The sequence below is a fragment of the Phasianus colchicus genome, chromosome 17 (genome assembly GCF_987193195.1).
Source record: "Phasianus colchicus chromosome 17, bPhaCol1.hap1.1, whole genome shotgun sequence".
Classification (NCBI taxonomy): Eukaryota; Metazoa; Chordata; class Aves; order Galliformes; family Phasianidae; genus Phasianus; species Phasianus colchicus.
The window spans coordinates 10118016-10138022 of NC_143452.1; the positions used below are offsets into that span (position 1 = coordinate 10118016).

Below are 20007 nucleotides of genomic sequence, written 5' to 3' on the forward strand. Positions count from 1 at the left end.
AGGTGGCACCACTTTTGATCCTTCAGAACAAATACCAGGGAGCACAGGAAACATCTTGGTCGAACTTTTATTGATTCCATATAAAGAGGTGTCAGCACATCCAGAGCACTGGGATGTTTTGGAGCACCAAATGCACACAGCCACTCCGTGCTGCGCTGTTGCATCTGCTTTCAACACATGGAAATTAGCAAGGTTACAGAATGCCAGTACAGGTGTTAAATAAATTAGATAAATGTACAAAGGATCACTAACATTCCAGTCAAACAGCCACTTTTACATTGGCCTATGCATAAGGAAAGCTGTTAGTCTTTGTATAAATGCCCCATAAAATGGAACATTGCAGGGGTTCTTGGAAGGACTATTTTCTCCTGACCTCAAGGACAGCAGAAGTCTGCATCTCACCAAATAACAGCATTGCTGCAGACAGCTGCTTGTTAGAGCTTAACACAACAAAAGCGAACATTCTCTGAAATAAATAATTTTGAATAAATACAAAGATAGCTTAGAGGACTTCCCTTCTCTGACCATGGTACCTAATTAACACACACAAGCTGAAAATAACCTAATTTCCAACACTGGACTCTAAGAAAGGCTTTGAAGAACTTTCATCATGCTGTAAATGTCTGAGGGGGAGCATGTATTTTAGCTACCTATTATCAACAGAGTGAGTAACAGCTTGTTTTATAAACATATCTACATTGAAACTGAACACACCAGTGAGCATCTTGCTGACCAACACTGCAGCCACATAGCAGCACCAATTCATTACCGTGTGGTTCTGAGAGGGCACAGGAATGAAAGAACTCTGCTCAGTTCACTGTAGTTTGATGAGAGTTCCATTTTTTTTTGCAGGAAAAAGAGAATAGAATGGTGTTTTGATGAGCTTATCTGGCTGCTGTGTGATTTCAGTGGGCACTGAACATTCGGCCGGCAGTGGCTGTGATGTCTGCAAACGGAGCGCGCTGAACCAACTCAACAACCATCTGCTTCTGCAGAGCAAGGAAGATGTAAAACTTCACTGCGACTTCTTTCCGGTTATTCTTCTGACAGAGCTCCTGTAAGCTGAAGGAATTCACTCCAGATTTGTTCAGGTGCTGCAGGAGAGAAAAAGAAAAGCAGTTGGGTCATGGAAAACCAGAGCTCAGTAAGTTCTGAATTAAACAGTGCTGCTCAGAGCCATTATTTCCTGCTTGAAGGCCTTGAACAGGATCTTAGCAGGCATTTACACTCACATAGTGGCTCTTAACATTTGATGGCTGTAGTATTGCTAGCACCTACATGTGTTACTAACATCTACACATGCCCACAGCTCCACTGAACTCAGTGAAACAGCACTGAAGCATACGAGGAAGCCTATCTGTAATGGTTTTCATGATGCAAACCAATAAAAATCATTGCGTGCCCTGTTCTTGGGATACAGAACCAGCCACACCACAGGCAATTCCAGTTCCAGCTAACTCATCATTATTTTTGCTTGTTTTTTAATGGCTGCACATACATAGTTATTTATGGGTGTTGCTCAAAACCTTTTAAAGATGTTCACATAATTAAGCAACCAAGAAGGCTGCAGAGCCAAACTCAAGCTGTGGGGAAAAGCCAGGCTTGGGAGCAGGGTTTGGTGAGCTTTGCTTTGGCAGAACTCAGCAATGAGGTGACCCAGTGAAGGTTTGGAAATTTGGTGTTGGGACAGCCTGTGCTGCCTCGCAGGGTGCCTGCCATGTTCCTGCTGATGGAGCATGTGGTATCACACAGCTTCACCAGCCCTGAAGTTATTTCTGCAAGGAAGGCAGGATAAGCCTTCCTGATGCAATTCCTGCCTTGTTCATTTTGAAGCATCTTGAAAGCTCTGGGGCATTAAAACCTTTCAGAGAAGAGGTTACCATCTGTAGCACAACCACCACTCTTTTCCATAGCCTTCATCTCAGGAAGAGCTCAAGCAGATGAGCAGCCAAATGAAGGCACCCTGCAATGCATAGCAGAGATCCTGCAAACCTGCAGGTGGTTGGAAGCGAGCTTTGCAGGGATGCTGAAGAGAACAGAGTATTATTGCTACAGCAAGCACTGCAAACAGAAGTGCAGAACATTCTAGCAATTCCAGCAGCTATGGGAGAATGGACATGATGTCAGGCACTCAGAATCCTGGTTTCCTCCACCAACAGCCAACAAAATGCAGTTATACTCTGCATATGGCACACAGTGATGCTACACAGAGGAAGCAGGAGGTTTTCTGAAACGGTCCAATGGAAATCAATACCTGGTTTGGGCTTCTAATTTCAAAATCCAGCACTGTTACCTGCAAGATTTTTAACAACTGAAGAGTTCTTTTGCTCCACTTAATTTCTTCATTGTCTTTATTTTCCATTTCTAGCTCCTTGATGGGAAATACAGCAGAAAGTTAGAGGGCAAATGTGTCAAAAATTGGTAGCACACCAAAACCCACAGTAAATTCATGGAATTGTAACTATTTTTAAAAAATATTTCTGTGAAATAATGCAGTTCTGTTCTGCAGTGTGAGAACTGTCAGCTTTAAGTATACACACGTGTGTTATCTCAGCTTGCTGCACTGGAGCTTCTTGGCCCATTGAATTATTCACCAGCATGGAGCTCTCAGAGAAAGCAGCTTCATCCTGCTGTCAGAACAGGAAGGTGGATCAATTGGTGCTGCAATTTATGCATTATCGTGCTGTATGATAACAATTCTGTTCAAATAATTGATTGTTATAAATATTTTCCAAAATAATTTAATAGCTGCTGTTTCTACCACGCCTTTTCTCACATAGGATCTACCCTTGCTTAGGCACAAGCCTTGAATTTTCTCCTGCCATCAAGTCCAGTTTTGTCATTCTTTGTCAACTTCGAGGACTTCCATACACTTCTAAGGCCCCCCTTTCACATTAAAGATGGCAGAACTACATAATTTGTTATTGCTTGAGTGTTTTGAGAAAAAAAACACTTTTGACACAAAAGATAAGCATAACCATCTTTAGAAATGAAAAAAACATCTTTTCTTTACAAACAGGCTGTGGTTTGTATCAAGATTCCAGCCATACTTAGTGGTTATACTGTAATCTATACCAATTAATAGGCATCTTAATAGACAGCTCACTCATTGTGAGAGTCTGCCAAAACGCTTCTAAATAAGCTGTCCTGAAGTGAAAAGGCTTTTCAAACCTATGTTAACAATTTCATAACCTGTTTGAAAAGGAACCCCAACACAAAATGAAGCCAGGAAGTACATTTGGGTCTGCAAAAAGTAAGGAAACCACTCACCAGGGTTTCACCAAAGCCGTTAACAGTTCCATTGCTGCTATTCCATGATGTCAGTGCAAACAAATCATTGTCAGTTTTTCTCTCAGCCTCTGAGCAGTCCAACTCCTGTAGGTAACCCGATTCGTCTGTTATCAGCATCTCTGCATTGACAAATAAACACAAGGCTTAAGATGAAGTGACTGCTCATCTGCCCTTAGAATACAAAAAAACAAAAAAAACAAGTATTTTTATTATTAATACAGCCTGTTTTGTTGATGGTTGAAATGTTTTGACCTTTGATTTGTAGAATACTGCATGTCTGAAACATCATATAAAATAGAGAGCATTTGTTAACAGTTAATTCTGCCACAATAGGATTAAAACATTACCTGTGGCATCTTGCTCCTTCCTCGTTTTTTCTATCTCCATCTGTGTTAAATTTCTTCTCATTTCAAATCTACCTCTCTTGAAGCATTTTGCAAAGAACTGAAAGCAATTATTTTTATTTGTTTACTGTCAGGATACAGTGTTAGATTATTCACAAGCATCAAAGCAAAGGTATGAAGATGAGTTGCATGTTAATTACCTTACCCCAGAATTTAGAGATTTGCATTAGGTCATTTCAAATCTGCATCTTTAAAAAAGGAATGGCCCTTTGGCAGCAAATTCTATGTAGAAATGTCTTAGGAACAGCTAAGGAACAAGCTGTAATTGTGCATCTGGACTCCAAGAGGTGAAGCTCCATGGAACCTGCTGAGCTCTTTGCCAGCAGATCCAACAGAGAGAACACAGTGCAATTAACATGAGGCTGCTGTGCAAGTCAGCACTGCACCTTTCTCCATCTCCTTGCATACAAGTCGATCTTTCTTCCTTTTATCATCATTCTTAAATGTACAACTTCTTCAAAAGATAATACACAGGGGCATGGAAGGATTTGACAGATACATTTCCACAAAGCAAATATCTCTCCCTTGCACAAAAAGAGCATTAATGTCTATGAGCATGGAAGGGGTGTTCTGACCTGCCCTGCTCACCCATGGGACACAGCAATGAGAACCTCTGGAGCACCTGAAAGGCAAGCTCTCCTTATCATTTTTAACTTGCTGGAGCACTGGAGATTGAAGCCAGGAGCTGTACAGATGGTCTTTCTGCTGAAGCAATTAATGATGAGTATACAAATAATCATTAGGTATCCAATAGAACGGAGCTGTGACACAATACTTCCAGCAATGTTATGCATCTGCAGTTGCCTTGGGATTCACATAAAACCAAACCCCTGACAGATCCATCCTGGATGTGCAACAGTCCCATCACCTACACAGAGGCACACAAACCAACAAGGAAGAAATCTTTACCGTTTGTAGCTCAGCATGAAACAAATGCTGTGCAGGCTGGGACAGGAGTGTTTCCACTCCTCCTGATTCTTTCCACATCATTATTTGTTTAGTTGGAGGTGCAAGGTCTAATGCAACAAGGGTGCCCATGCTGTTGTTAAGCTGGTGGTATATAGCATAGCAGCTAAGCTCCTTCTCTGCATCCACAAGCAGCTTCCTCTTCCTTTTATTGTTTTTCCTCTGGTTGAAATCTAAAGAGATCAAGCGTTCAAAAAATAAAAAAGCATTGACCTCAGTACACACATGGTCACAGAGGTTCCTTCCATTGTTAACAATCTGTGATCCTTGGCCTCTGTCACAGACACACCTACCTGGAGTGCTGACTAGCAGAGATGGGGACAGCTGAAGACCCTCAGCTAATTGTCCCCTTCAGCCACTTGTTCATTGTTTGGAATTACAGTATTCAAAGCTGACAAGGAGTTGTTCAACCCTCCTGTTTCTGATCGAGGCATGTTTTTCATTTCATTTCATTTCATTTCATTTCATTTCATTTCATTTCATTTCATTCATCAACAGCCATTACAGAGCAGACACACATAAATAAGGTCCCATCCATGGAAAACTTAAGTGTGAAGAGAACCAGTGTGAGTAAATGGACAGCTGGAGACCTCCTGACTTCACAGAGTTGAAGGGGATGCCCTGTTCCCCCAAAAGTGTCTGGAAAGTTTCCTCTCTGTATTCTTGTACAGGAAACCCACAGGTGTTTAATTACAGGAGACATGAATACTGTACTGAGGAATCAGGAACACAATGACTTAATGAGAACACATGATACGTGAACAGGACTGAGTAGGCTATCTTTAATCCACCAGGAATTAATTGTTCCAAGAACTCCCAGTGTACTCCACAGGTTTCATTATCTTAAAATTAATATCTGTATTGGTCAGTTTAATACTTTGGCAATTATACTGAGATGTAGATTGTAAACACAAAACAGAGCTGCTGATTGGTTGTACAACCATAGCTTCCTGAATCTTGTCTTGGCAGGCTGGAAAATGCCAGTATTCTAAATATCATCAATATGAACTCGTTCATTTGCTAACAGCCACCATCAGAATAGCAGAGATCTAGATTTACACATAGATGAAAAGAGACATTTTTCTTTTTTAATCTTAATAAAGACAAGAGAACTCAAAGCCTCAAAGTATAGGGTTGTTGTTTTACACACAAGAGATCATGGAGGTGTCACTGGCAGTAAAAGCTCAGCTGAACTTTTGGTAACACTGCTGAACAGGCTGCACTGCCAGCAGAACTGCAGAGCAGCAGCACTTGGTTTGGTATGGGGAAGGAGCTGTAAGCAGAGAACTGAGCAGATCAGATAATACCCATCAACCTGATACTGGTTTTGTATGAGAATGATCATAGAACAGAACTCTGACAGCAGGAGCAAACAAAAGTGAAAATAATGTTTTGTAAATATTTACACTAACAAGGAGAAACCAAACACAGCAATGCAAACAGCCAGCAAGAAACCGATGGAGTTCTGACCTGTATCATCAACTGGCTCAAGCACAAATCCTTCTTCTTCTTTAGGCAAAAGCATTGTTTCATTCATGAGATGACTTTCTGTCTTCACTGCAGTGTCTGCTATAAGAAAACCCAGCAAATAACCCAGATCAAAATGTTGTCAGGATGGAATAAATTCTCCATCTCACAACGTTCAAGACAGCAGACAAAGGAAAGCTTAGAATTTGCAAACTCTGATTTAGCCTGTAATCTCACAGTGACCTGAACCAGTACACCTGCATTGTTGCTGCTTACATTCTGCTGACACAAGACCCTATTAGGGCAGATAGTGAAACAAACTGAATTTCAACAGACTGATACCAAATTGAAACAAGACTAAGAACACCTGTATGAATTACTAAAAGTCATTTGTGGCCGAAATACGAAGTCAGACATATTGGCAGGTAACATTCAAAGTTACTTCACTCTGTTTTCTTTCCCCTGCAAAAGTGATATTACTGCCTAAGCTGCAGTGTGGGTCTCAGGATATCATACAGAAGTGTTTCTAAGCACTGTCAAGTTATGTATCCGGAATTCCTAGGTCCAATTAAATTTTACCTAAAATGGTGAATGACACATATCAGGAAAAAAGGAAAGGAAACTAACAAAGGAAAAAGGCTTGGGATATTAATCCATGCACGCAAAGCTGAATGGGAGTAACTGAGGCATTGATACAGGAACATTGTTCACATGAGGCATGAGGAGGAGGTGCTGCCAACTCACCGGCTGTGCTGTTCTCTTGCAGGTCTTGTGACAAAGGAAGTTCTTCCTCCAGATCAAGAATGCCATTAGTTAGGCCATTTTGTTCATCCCTCAATAAGATTTCTTAAATAGAAAACGCACAGTTAAGTCATTCTAAGCTTTAGTTGTCATGCAGTAGCCTGCTGTAGCCTAATGTCACTTCTAATAAATATAAATCAAATTACTCAATAATAAATATAAATCAAATGCATTTAACTCTAAAAAAAAATTAAAATTAAAATCTTTAATTTTTACTTAGTGACATCTAAATGATCAGATACAGTGACAAGTTGCAAAAAATGCAGCATAAAGACAGAAGAAAGAATTGCTGTTTGCAAACGACTTTCACGCTGTTTCATTTGTTCTCTTGCAATAATAAAAACATTTTGAAAGAAAGAGATTCTGTTTCTCTACCAATCATGTCTGCACCAGCCTCCTCATCCCCGAAGCAGTCCTGCTCCAAGCAGTACGAGCCCTCATGCACAGCAGCCTTGTCTCCACTCACGCTTGCAGAGCTGTGATCAGCCACGAGGCTGCAGCTGCTCATCAGGATGCTCACATCGAAGCAGCTCTGTTTTCTCAGTGCATCTGATTCCTCATCTGGAGAAATACAGAAAGTGTCATGCTCCATCTGTACACATCTATGGGAAATTTCTCCACCTCCTGAGTTTTTCAAATAGCATTCAAAAGATTGTAGGACATCCCATGCCTCAAAGTGGAATGGACAAAAGTCAATTTCATCTAACACCAAATGCTGGGTTTGATTCTCTGTTTCCAATATCACATCTATTACTTAGGTAGGGTACTTACAGGGAAATTTAAGCATGAGACCACACGATAGGCCAGCCAGCACAAACATAAACAAATACTCTTTTAGTGATAGTCTTTTCACATAGAGAAATTACTCACTGTACAACATTTTGCATAAAACATACTTTTCCTTATGGAATATTTCTAATTTCTCAACTTCTCTCACCAAAGTTCCTATCACAGAGAAGTACATTGCTTTCATAATCCTCTTTAAGTGTGATGTCTTCAGCTCTGCTCTGATTCAAGGTAAAATGCTCAGCAACATCAATGGCACTGATGAAAGAAACATTATACAAAATACAGGATGAACTGAAACTCATTCACCATTTCACTTGACTGTGAAAACGTGTTGCTAACCAGTCTGCAAAGCTGACTTCTGCTGAAAAACCCCAGAAGATAATTCCTGTTTCCTATGGCAATAAAAGCACCCCACCTGATCCTCATTTCTGTGGAGAGAGAACAACTGTCTCCCAAAGCCATTAGCATTCAAGCTATTTAAGATTTGATTCATCAAAACCACTGCTTTGAATTTCCTCTAGAAGCTCAAAATGAGCATGTGGAAAACAGATGCTGTCTGTTGGTTATGAGGGCTACCTCTAAGCAAGTAGGCAGCTGCTTTCTTTGCTAGCCAGGCCTCCTGTGCAGTCTCCAATGTACGTCGTACAGCAAAGACTGAATCTGGAGTGATTGTAACAAAATGCTACATAGGGAGAGGTCTGTGAATCAGGGGAAAGCATTTAGCTAAATGAACTTCAGAGTAATCCCCATGCCTGGAACTTTGTGACCAAACAATCCAGATGTGCACTCAGAAAGCAGTCTGTTCAAGAAACAGTAGGCATATCTAGAGGACAAGGCAAGCACCCATGGTCCTCTCTGTATTTCCTAGTTCTCTATTCTTCTGCCACAAAATCTGGGCTTGTGTGAGTTTGGTCACACTCAGGCCCTACTAACTACCAGGCACTTGTCACATAGAAGGCATTGAATTAATGTCCCACTGTCATCTTTACATCAAACCATAGGGATTCTTTGGTTAGGCAGAAAAGGCATAAAGATATGGCACGTTGGAGTACTTGAATAAATGGAATAACTAGTATTACATCCCTGCTGCACTTAGAAAATACTAAAGACTTACAGATGCCCTCAAGCTGCATTTATGGTGAGGTGCAGAGAAAATCTCTGTTGAAATCCACTATCCTGGCTCTTTTGGGGCACAGAAATGCATCTTAGCCTTCTGCTTTTATCACTTTTTCTACATTAGTGCTGATTCATTCCAAAAAGCCAAAGAAACACATTGGCTTTTCATTGGAAGCAAAGCTTCCTAGAGCTGATAAAACACTCAGGGCCCAAAGAGCAAGGAAGCAGAAATGAAAAGCATTTACACAGCAGAACAGTATGACATTGTGAGGCTACAAACCACAGGCTCCATGGTATTACAGCATATTCAGGCTAACTTTTACATCTCCTCTCAAGGACAGGAATCTCTTTGCAGGGTTCACTCAGACAATTGTAAATGAGAAAATCTGGAAGTATGGGCTTGATATATTATTTTATTGTTAAAGTTTGCTGATTAAATGAACTTGGAGGAGCTCTACAAAAGCACGCAGTGTTGTGACTGCAGCCTTGTAAAGAACTTAGAAGAGATCAGTTGTCAAATCAAAATAATTCCATGCAAGTCTTGATCAGATTACTGTAAGGATGTCTTTTACATCTGAAAACAGTGAAACAATGAATAAAAAGGAGGGGAGAATTTACTTTAAATCAGGTAGCGTTGTTTCAAAATCATGAAATTCTTCAGGTAATGTAATGGACTGATAAGCAGCCTCACAGCTCTCTTCTGGAAGGTCAACAAGTCCTAAAAGGAATAGAAAATGAAACAACATAAACACCAATAACATAAAAGTAATGTTCTCCCACATAGATATAGTAAGTCTATAAACCTGTCAGAAAGGTCTGTTGCCATTATAGAGAACAAAAAGCTTGGGCAATTTGTCAACAAGATTCCAAAGTGGAATGAAAATATTTAATTTGCATATACATTAGGAGCCATATTTTACAGACAGAGAAGAGGATGCTGCTGTTGGGCACCAGTACAGTTCTTGAAAAACTGTAAATACACTGTGCTTATGCACAGCTACGTAAAGTCACTATGACTTCAAGTGGGTGATTATCCTTTGTTTTTCTATCCAGGGTCTATATAACACAATTCTCCAGCATCAAATAACCATAAAAACTGGCTGCAAATACCTAGCAGCCAGGAAGTGCTGGAACAACTCAGGTTAGAAGGGATTTCTGAAGGTCACCTAATCCAAGCTTTGGCTCAAAACAGAATTAATTCTTAAGCTAGATCACTTTTGACTATTTCTGATGATGGAGATTCCACAGTATCCCTGGACAACCTGTTTCAACATTTTACTACTGCCAGTGTGAATTGTTCCCCTCCTGTAGCTAGTTGCAGTTTCCCTTGCTGCAGCTGTGACCACTGCCTTCTGTTCTTGTGCTGTGCAGTCCTCCCCAAGCTGCTACAACACCCACTAAAAACAGTACTACATACTTATTGCAAGTGATTCTTCTAGTGATTTCCACGTTTAAAATATTAACTGATCATAATCACATCCTTGAAAATCACGCAGAGTGGGTATTCAATATTCTGCAACCAATCTAGGTCACAAAGCACATTAAGGCTGGCAATGGATGTTGGTATTTTAAGTCTTTTTTTAGACAACAGTGCCTCCCCATTTGTCACCTTAACATGACAAACACACAGCCTTTTTGGAAAGGATTCCATCATCTCAGTTTCCTTCCTTGCTAGCTTTGTGGCTAGAGCTCAAAACACAGTGTGATCTGGCACTAACATGTTCTTAGACATGTTGGAGTCATCAGCGGTGACAATTAATTATCTAGCAATGGAAGCTGAATTCAAGCTGCTTCTTGTAGGACCATTTAAGATATTGCTTCTTTTAAAGGAGTCAAAGAATTGAAATTGCATTAAATTAAGCCAGACAAACCATCAGCAGTATGCACCAATACATTCAGTGTCCTTTGAGATCAGTGATGTGTACGTAACTGGAACAACCACAGTTAATGAAAGCAGAAAGCAATGCAGGTGGGAAGATGCAGAATTCTGCACGTACCTGGACGAAAGGCTGTCTTCATTTTTGTCAGAGCTTCACTGCAGTCTGCCAGGAGGTATTTTGTTTTCCTGTGGTAGATCCGCACCACTCCCAGCAGTAAGTGCCCAGAGGTGCGCAGAGCTATTGTAAACTTGGGTGATTCAAAAAAGTTGTTCAGGAGTTAAAAGTTTGGGGGGAAAAACAAACAAACAAATGAAAAAAAAAAAAAACATTTAAAATGGAAATACTGCACAGTAGTTAACAGAGTTCTGGTAGAACACACCTGCAGAGACCTTTGTCCTGTTACAGAGGATCAGAGACAAAGCAATATTCAGAGCTAGGAGTTTCTAATTGCTTCTGCTCCAAAGCATTGCTGTGCTGAAGCCTAAGTCCCAAACCAATTATGCTCAATTAATCATAACCCATGGAAGACAAATGATGAAATTTACACTATCAAACAGGTATTTTCATGGGGAAAAAATCCTGCCTGCACCAGCAGAAAGCCTCGGATCTCCTTCACCATCAATTCATGACAGTGCAAAATGTTCTCACTGTTCCCTTGGATGCAATTGCAGTCGCAACTGAGAGGCCAAGGACTGAGTCATGGATACTGCCTACATCTGTGCTTGTTTGAGTCACAACTTCTCTGTGATACACAAAGGATTAATGCAGAATCTCTCATAAGAGTCTCCAATTAAGCTTATTTATATACTTATCTGCTTATAACGGTGGGCCTGGAAGGAGTCCACTGAAAATGTAAGGATAGTTACTTACTATAACATCAGCAAAAAAAGGTCCTCAAATGTCTGTGTAAATTTTACAGTAGCTTTCTTTCTCCCTTGATTTTGGTGTATTGGCTGACTTTTCTTTTTTTTTTTTTTTTTTTTTTTTTTGAGACAATTTCCTCAGATACTGCCAGTTCCCAGGCTATGTTGTGTACCTGCAGCTCAAAATCTCTGAGGAGAGCCCAGTGGCACAACACTGACACTCAGGGCCTTGAGGATCTGGCTTGAGTGCTTCCAGGTATGAGGCTCCCATAGCTCCTCTGGGCAGTTGTGCCAGCATCTCACCAGCCTCTGAGTAAAAAAATTCTTCCTAATATCTAACCTAAATCTCCCCTCTCTTAGTTTAAAGCCATTCCCCCTTCTCCTATCACTATCAGTTGACCCCCCTTCCATTTGTAAGCTCCCTCCAAGTACTGGAAGGCCGCAATGAGGTCTCCTCAGATCCTTCTCTTCTCCAGGCTAAAAACCCCCATCTCCCTCATCTCCTCATAGCAGAGGTGCTCCAGCCCTCTGGTCACCTTCATGGGCCCAGTTTGAATGCTACAGTACAAATGTTCTTACTCCGCAGACGAGTACATTCCACAGACCTCCAAGAGTAAAATAACAAGCAAGATATTTCTATTATTATCATTTAATGGGATTGAGACTTACGTCTGAGTCAGAACTGAATAAAATCAGAGTAGGGATTTGCCTCACGCTGGTTTTGAAGCAGCCACAAATGCTTCTTACTACGTGCTTACAGCAGCAATAGCCCCATTCCCTGCAGCACTCACACCTCAGGGCTCACCAGGAGCTGCTCTCCCGCTTTAAATAACATACCTTTGGCGAAACGATGTTTTTAATGGTAGCCTCTAAATTGCACTCGAAGATGTGAGCCTTGGTGAGCTTCTTCTCCCAGTGGGCAGCGAGCCAGATCTTGGCCAGAGGCCCACGCCTGTTCACGAGCAAATGCATGTAGAACATGGTGTGCGGGTCTGCTGGGACTCCTGCTGTGCTTCTGCCTGAGTTTTGCCTTCCTCCCTTGGGCTGCCTGAGGGTGTCCTGACGTGAATGGCTGCTGGGGCTTCAGAGAGAGCCGGGGTTGTGGGTTGGAGCTGACAGCACCTGCGGGCACAAGGAGAGACGTGGTCGTGGGGATGGGGAACAAGGGGTGGGGATTGCAAAGAGGAGGGGGGCATGGGGTGGGATTGTGTGAGTGCATGGGAGGTGGGGGCACGAGGGAGTGGGGGATTTATGGGACCATGAGAGGTGAGAGAGCAACCCCCATGAGGTGGGGGGGGGCTTTGTCAGCCCTGAGGGGGGTGGGGGCTTCATGGGGCCATGAGGGGATGGGGGACTTTGCGAGGCTCCTGAGGGGATGGGGCTTCATGGGGCCATGAGGGGATGGAGAGCACTGTGGGGCTGCTGAGGGGATGGAGGGGTTTGTTAGCCCTGAGGGGATGGGGGCTGCATGAGGCCATGAGGGGACGGAGAGCACTGTGGGACCCTGAGGGAATGGGAGCTTCGTGGGGTTATGAGGGAATGGGGGACTTTGTCAGCCTTGAGGGCACGAGGGCATCACGGCGCCCTGAGGGGACGGCGTCAACCAGCCCTGCCATCAGGGTTACACGGCCCTGAGGGGGATCTTGAGGTGGCGGTGAGTGGCTGCAGGACATCACCGTGGCGCTGCGGTACCACGGCTGGCCCTGAGCGCAGGGGCTGAGCGGGGCTGAGGGCGCGGCGCTGTGGCGGCGCTGTGGTGGCGGCGCTGTGGTGGCGGGGCTGTGGTGGCGGCCCCGCCCGCTCTCCCGCCCTCCCGCCCGCCCGGTGCTGCCCTCGGTCCCCTCATCCCCCCTCCATCCTTCTGCCCCCGCAGCCCCGTCCCACTCCTGCCCCTCTCCTTCCTCCCCTCCTTCTTCTTTCTATTTATTTCCGGCTCTCCCGCCGATTTCGTTCTGCGTTTTGGCAGGGCTGTCTCTGACCTTGGCCGTCTCTCTGCTCGCTGTGCTCCTGGGCTGGCAGCGCCGTCTCCATCCCTCCTCATCCTTTCCTGGGATGCTGCAGCCCCACCAACCCGGGGCAGGATTTGGGGATGGGCTTTGAGGCAGCTCCCAGCCCATGGCAGGATTTGGGGCTGTAGATTTGGGGCAGCTGCCAGCCCAGGGTAGGATTTGGGTCAGCACATCCCAACCCCATCAGCCCAGTGCAGCATTTGGGGCTGCAGGTTTGGGGCTACTCATCCCAATCCCATCAACCCAGTGCAACATTTAGGCTGTAGGTTTGGATCAGCACTTCCCAACCCCATCAGCCCAGTGCAACATTTAGGCTGCAGGTTTGGAGCTGCACATCCCAATCCCATCAGCCCAGTGCAACATTTGGGGCTGTAGGTTTGGATCAGCACATCCCAACCCCATCAGCCCAATGCAACATTTAGGCTGCAGGTTTGGGGCTGCACATCCCAATCCCCCAGCACCCATGCTGTGAATGCAGCAGAGCATCACAGCCAAAGCAGCAAGGTGCAGGACCCCCTCAAGTGTCCCCTCTCCCTCATCCATCTGTGATGTCCTCCCGATGGCTGCAGGCTCGTTGGCCCCATGGCTGCTGCCCCATTTAAGCGTGGGATCACAGCAGGTCTGCACACAGACCACGCACATTCCGGTGCCTCATCACTATGGGAGCCGGGCGCCCCAAAATGCAGAGCTCAGGAGCAAACCATCATCATTTTTGTTCCTCCCAAGGAAATACGAGTGGCAGAGGCAGCAGAGCGCAGAGCTCTCCTCCCATCCCCTCTCCCTCCTGCCCGCCTGCTCCACATCCATCCTTTCCTGCTGATTCGGGACAATCTGCGTCCTGTGACCTACTTGTATCTGAGCGCCGAGTGGGTTGGCACTGAAACCTCTCTAAATGTGGTTAACGTGTCAGGATGCACTTACATTTATTTTTAATTCCGTTCTTTTCTCAGCCCAGTTCTGGATGCATCCCCAGGGATGCTGTGCTGGGAAGATTCTGCCTTTTGACACAGCGCAGGAGAGGAGCTGGGAGGGCGGTCACAGCCACACAGCACACACATCCCTCACTGCAAACAAAACATAATAGAGTGGTGTGCAGCCACAAGGCAGTAAAAGAGGCGGGTGACCCCCGGACCCACTTTGGGAGGAGCAGGTCAGCATCAGCCAAATTAAATGAATTAATTCAGGCAGAAAGCCTTCCTAGGGCACGTGGAGGAAAATAAAAAATAAAAATAAAACATGGAAGGAAACGGCTAAAAAAAAATGATCCAGTGGTTAATTTTAACATCACCTTTTGTTTAATGCAGAAGGTGTGGAGGGAAGGATGAAGTTGTCACCTGTCACTGCCCCGCTGAGCAGCAAGGCCAGAGCCAAGCAGCCTCACCAGCACCTGGATGTGCACAGCCTTCAGCTGCACAGAAATCCACGTGCACCCTTTTGTCTCTGCCCCCCCATCCACCCTCTTAGAACCTTTGTGGTTTTGACTCAATTTCACAGAGACTTCACAGAAAGCCCCTGTTGATGTCATGGTGGTAGAAAGCTGCTGTTTGATGTCACTGTGAAGGACGCTGTCCCAGTGCTGTGGGTTGCATGGAGCCAGGAGTGGCTGCGGGATTTGTTTCACGGGGGAGCGGAGCGTGGGAGGCTCAGGGTGTAGGGAATGGGCGTGTGAGCCCACCTGGTGCTGGCAGCAGCATCTGAGCATCATCTCACGCTGTCATATGTGAGCTTGTGAAGGTGCTCGAGGCATGGGAACGTGCAGAAGGGAATGGCAATGTGACGGACAGATCTTCCCGGCAGCTTTCAGCAGCCCACCCGCTATCAGTCGGGATTTACATCCGCACCACCATCTCCAGGCACCGCTCCAAAGGCAGGAATAGCACACGTCTCATTAACGACACGGCTCAAAGCATGCTCCTGCCAGCAGGTCACTGCTGGGGCTCGGGCCTGAGTCCAGTTTTAGGTCAAAGAGAAGCAGAGCGTGTGCAGACGGTGGCAGTGGGAAAAGGGAAATAAATAACGTGGTGCTGGGGATCTCTGTGCTGCAGACCGCAGCCTGGTGCTGTCCTATGGCCCCGGTGGGGCTGGCTGGAGGTGCATGGCCGGCACCCTGTATGGACATCCCCTGGGCACATTCCGTGCTTTTTGCACTGCTGCTTAGCCCCAACCGTCTGCAAACTCCCCGCCCCGGGATCCCTCCGCTGCAGGTGATGCGTTTCACGGGCGGTGCCGGTGTGCAACCGTGCGTGTGTGTGAGTGAGTGTGTGTGTGTATGCACACGTGTGTGCACGTGTGTACCCCCGGGGCAGCCGCCGCTACGTGTGCACGTGTGTGCGTGCAGCGCCGGGAGCACCGCGGGGTCCCACCGCCCTCCCCTCCCTCCGCCGCGGCTGCACCGGCACCGGGGACCCGGCGGGGGTAGGCGGCCGGGGGGGGCAGCTCGGTGCGGGCAGCGGCGGGGCGGGACCGGGGAGGCGGCTGGGACCGAGGAAGAGGGAGCGCAGCTCGGTGCGGGGAGCGGGGGGAGAGGCGGCTCGGTACGGGAAGGGAACCGGGGGAGCGGAGGGGACGGCAGGTCCGGGACGTGGAGCGGGGTGGACAGCTCGAATCGGGGAAGGCAGTTCGGGGGGTGTCACGGGCTCCCTGGGTGGGTAGGGAGGGAGGGAGGGAGGGAGGGGGGTACAACCCGGCGGGGGAGCGCGGGATGAAGCCCGGTTCGGGAGGTGGGTCCCGGGGGCTGGGGAGGTTCGGCCTGAGGGGGGCAGGGAGGGAGCAGCCCGGTTTGGAGACGCGGGTCGTTGGGGTTCGGGGGTTCGGGCGGGAGCAGCTCCCTCCGGAGGCCGGGTTTGGGGGTGAAAGGAGGGGGTGCATCCCGGCTGGGGCAAGCGGTGCGGGGGATGCAGCCCGCTCCGCCGCTCACCTCTCTCCTCGCAGGGCGGCGGCTCCATGGCGTCCCCGCGGGCGGCGGAGCTGCGGAGCCCGGGCGAAGCGGCGACGGACGGCGGCGGCCCGGGGGGGCTCGGCCCGGCTCCGGGCCCGGGGCTGGCGCTGGCGCTGGGCTGCGCGCTGAGCGGGGCAGCGCTGGTGGTGCTGGCGGGGGCCGTGCCGCGGGCGGCGCGTCCCGACCCGACCGTACCGGCGCGGCAGATGGAGCGGTTGGAAGAGAGGGCGGCGCGGCTCCGCGCCCGTCTCGACCGCTGCACGGTGGCCGGGCTGGCCCTGCTGGCCCTGGGGGGGCTGCTGCTCGCCGCCCTCCTGCTGGCCGCCGCCGCCGCCCGCCGCCGGGCCCGCGCCGCCCGCCGTGCCGGGAGCAACTACGGCTCCGTGCGGCTGCGGCTGCGGCGGGTGTCGGCCGATGGGGCCCAGGCGCTGCTGGAGAGCCAGCTGAGCCCCCCACCCCAGCAGCACCCCGAGGGGTCCGGATCGTAGCCCCGCACACCGGCATTCCCCTCGCCGCACCGCAACACCGATGCCATCGGGGAGGCTTCGCCATCGGACACCTTCTCACCTCTCCCGGGACGGCGCCCCATCCCGCAGCACCGGGTCCGCCTTCCACCAGCAGCGGGGTGACGGCACTGTGAGACGCCCGTGGGGTTTCTGTGCCCTGCGCCGGGCTGGACGCGAGGCCGAGCTCCTCTTTGGGATGTAGCATCTGATTTTCTGCCATCAGCAACCTTTCGTAGCAATAGTTTCTTGTAAAACTCTGTGACGTAGCAGAAGAGAAGGGGACCTCAATGTGACCGCCATCCACGGGGCCACCTCCTCCTGACCTGCAGCCTTCACATCCCACGAGAGCAGGATGAAGGCTGGGACACCCCCTCGTGCCTAGCATCCCACCAGCAGCCCCACAACGGCCTCAGAAACCAGGGTGCTCTGTCTGGAGGAGAGAGGATAACTCGCCATGCCAGCGTGGTCCTTCTTTTCCTGTTTTAGAGAAGCAGCTCTGCCCCACTGGGGTGCCTTTGTGCTGCTCACAAGAGCCATTGTCTGCAGCTCGAAGGTAACATTGCATCTCGGGAATTAAACATGAAGCATCATTAAAGCACAACGTTCTGTGGAGAGAAAAAATCGGTCTGAGCAGGATGCTGAGAAAGGCGAGGAATTGTCCCATAGGAAAACGCAGCCCCACAAAAACTGGTATTTGTCACAAACTGCCACCAGTTTTTAATCCATCCCATAAATTACTTGCTACAAATGTGCGGAGACAAATCTCTCCAGACAGCCCAACACATGGGGAAGTACAGTTGCTGGGGCAAGATCTCGTTCCAGGGCTCCCATAGCATCCTTTGGTGTTCCCACCCCTCCCATGGCTGGGGACAGCCCGCAGCCTGTGCCACCATCCCCATCCTGCACAAAGGTGTCCATTCCTATCAGTGCTGGAAGGGCCACACGTCCCTCTGCCCATCCCTGTGTCACCTGCCTTGCTCTGTGTTTAGTATTGGGTCCTGGAATCCTCAAATAGCCTCACACAGGCTGCTGGCAGGCTGCATCTGCTGAACACCTGCGTTATATGGGCGCAAGAAATTCTCCTTTGTGTTGGAGTGTGGGGCTGTTGGAGGGGTGTTAATGGAAGGAGGCTGTTATTGCTGTGCCAGCACATTGCTGTGCTGTCCCTTAAGGAGGGCCTGGAGGAGTGGGGGGAAAATCCTCTGGATTGGAATATAAATATTTAAGGTGAAGTGTGTTGAGGAAGGAATGCCATTAAAGAGGCTCCCCACTGAGACCTGTAGGACTGGAGAATGATTTTGCACAGGAGCAGCAGTGGAACCAGAGGAGAGCAGTGCAGCAGGCTGGAAACATTGAGCCAAAGCGATGATTTATTTAGGAAGCAACCCAAAATATTACAAGGTGGTGAGACAAATCTGCCCTAGCAAGGTGGGCTGGAGCAGGGCAGTGTGGGCAGGATGAGGCCTCAACCCCACAGTGTCACACCCTGGGCTGTGCAGCTGCTAATGGGTGGGTTGGGGCAGCTTTGGGATACCACTAGAAAAGTCCCTGTGACCCTGGAGGCACCGTGAAACCCGTCCCATTGGAGAGCACCTTGCTGCTGCACAGCATTTCTGCACATCTTCAGCTTCCAACAGAGAAGCTGGCTCAGCGCAGAGCTCTTAAGCACCCATCTTCAGGGTCCTGGAGTGTCTCTGTGCAGGAGGGAACAGCCCCATACGCCTCCCTCAGACCTCTGCAACAGAGGCTGCTTTGTTTTCTCATATCCACCAGTTCTTCCCTCGCACCATCCACGGGCCATGCAGGATCCTGGCTCAGAGCATTGTCCGCAGGGTAATTAGCAGAATGAGGGCTCTGCCATTGGGAGCATGAGAGGCAGGTGCTGCTGGCTGGGCGGGTTGGCAGATGGCCTGAAGGACCCTCCAGGGACGTCAAGCCATTGCCAATAATCCAGTGCCTCTCTTCAACTGTGATGTGGAAGCACTTCCTTGGCACTGCAGGAGGAGTGAGGGCTGTGCTCGTGCCAGGATCACACACTCCAGCCCCAACCACTCTTTACAACCCCCCATAAAATTAGCTCAAGATGCACCAACCGCTGTGCTCCCTCGCATGCTAACAGCTTCAGTCACTCATGTTAGTGCTGGTGTTGATGGCCATGCTTGGTGCAGGATCCACATCTTCCCACACCTCTGCTCTCTGGAGCACAGACAGCAGAGACCACAGCAGCCCCAAGGCTCAGCCACGAGCCCACAACCACCCCAGCTCCACGCAGGGTACTCTTCCTCTTCAATCCCCTCCTCTCCACCTGCTCCCCCAAGCTGCAAGGCATTGCAAACCCACTGGGGTTAAGAGCTGCAGACAAAAGATTGTTTATCAAGACCCGACACAGCCTCTCCTGGCACTGGATCGTTTTAATTAGCCCCATCAAAGCAGGCTGTGTTTCTCCCTCCTGAAAGGTTGCAGCACATGATTAATGCAGGCAGCAGAAAGCAGCTGTCTCCCGCAGAGAGCCTCTCTGATAAGGCAGAACCACTTCCTCTCCCTGCAGCACTGTGCATCCCAACCTCACACAGCAAGGTTAGGGCTGCCCAGGAGCTGGGAGAACAGTGGGAACACAGCAAGAGCCTCACCCTGCTCCAGTTCACCCAGTGCCAAATTTCTATGGCCAGTCCTCCCCCTCCCACATGCACACAGTCCAGGGTTCCATACTCAGCTGTTATCAGCCATGTTTGTAGGCAAAAGGGGTTTAAAAGGAAAAGCCTTAGGGGAAAAGGGAGAGAGGGGAGCACTTCCCCTTTTTTATTTATGCCTATGCAGCTGCATGCAGTGTAACAAGGATGTTCAGTGCCCTGGAGAGTCAATTACCATCAGAAGCACAGCCAAACAAGGGCTGGGCCATTCTCCACTTAATTTTCTTAATACAGTCTCATCATCTCAGAAAAGCACTGCTGCTAGGAAAGAAGGGAAAGAACAAAGC

The 20007-nt window shown here is 48.1% G+C and overlaps 2 protein-coding genes across 7 annotated transcripts; one reads left to right on the top strand and one right to left on the bottom strand.

The window, feature by feature from the left end:
- Positions 1 to 51: 51 nt before the first annotated feature.
- On the bottom strand, positions 52 to 16634 carry RAD21L1 (RAD21 cohesin complex component like 1). Of its 6 annotated transcripts, XM_090151910.1 has the most exons (15): positions 16504 to 16616; positions 14508 to 14650; positions 12415 to 12699; positions 10832 to 10961; positions 9453 to 9552; positions 7867 to 7973; positions 7305 to 7490; positions 6873 to 6974; positions 6132 to 6230; positions 4605 to 4834; positions 3639 to 3735; positions 3271 to 3410; positions 2541 to 2630; positions 2294 to 2371; positions 52 to 1094 (listed from the first exon to the last, which is right to left on the bottom strand). In XM_090151910.1, the coding sequence occupies exons 3-15, from the start codon at positions 12556 to 12558 to the stop codon at positions 906 to 908; spliced, it is 1692 nt and encodes a 563-aa protein (XP_090008036.1). In that variant the 5' UTR covers positions 12559 to 12699; positions 14508 to 14650; positions 16504 to 16616; the 3' UTR covers positions 52 to 905. The 6 variants fall into 6 exon arrangements, with proteins under 6 accessions (XP_090008036.1, XP_090008037.1, XP_090008038.1 ...); XM_090151911.1 differs by lacking the exon at positions 14508 to 14650 and having other exon boundaries at positions 16504 to 16634; XM_090151912.1 differs by lacking the exons at positions 14508 to 14650; positions 16504 to 16616 and adding an exon at positions 13557 to 14478.
- Positions 15786 to 19980, top strand: TMEM74B (transmembrane protein 74B). Its single transcript, XM_090151919.1, has 2 exons — positions 15786 to 16120; positions 16518 to 19980. The coding sequence occupies exons 1-2, from the start codon at positions 15794 to 15796 to the stop codon at positions 17010 to 17012; spliced, it is 822 nt and encodes a 273-aa protein (XP_090008045.1). The 5' UTR covers positions 15786 to 15793; the 3' UTR covers positions 17013 to 19980.
- Positions 19981 to 20007: the final 27 nt, after the last annotated feature.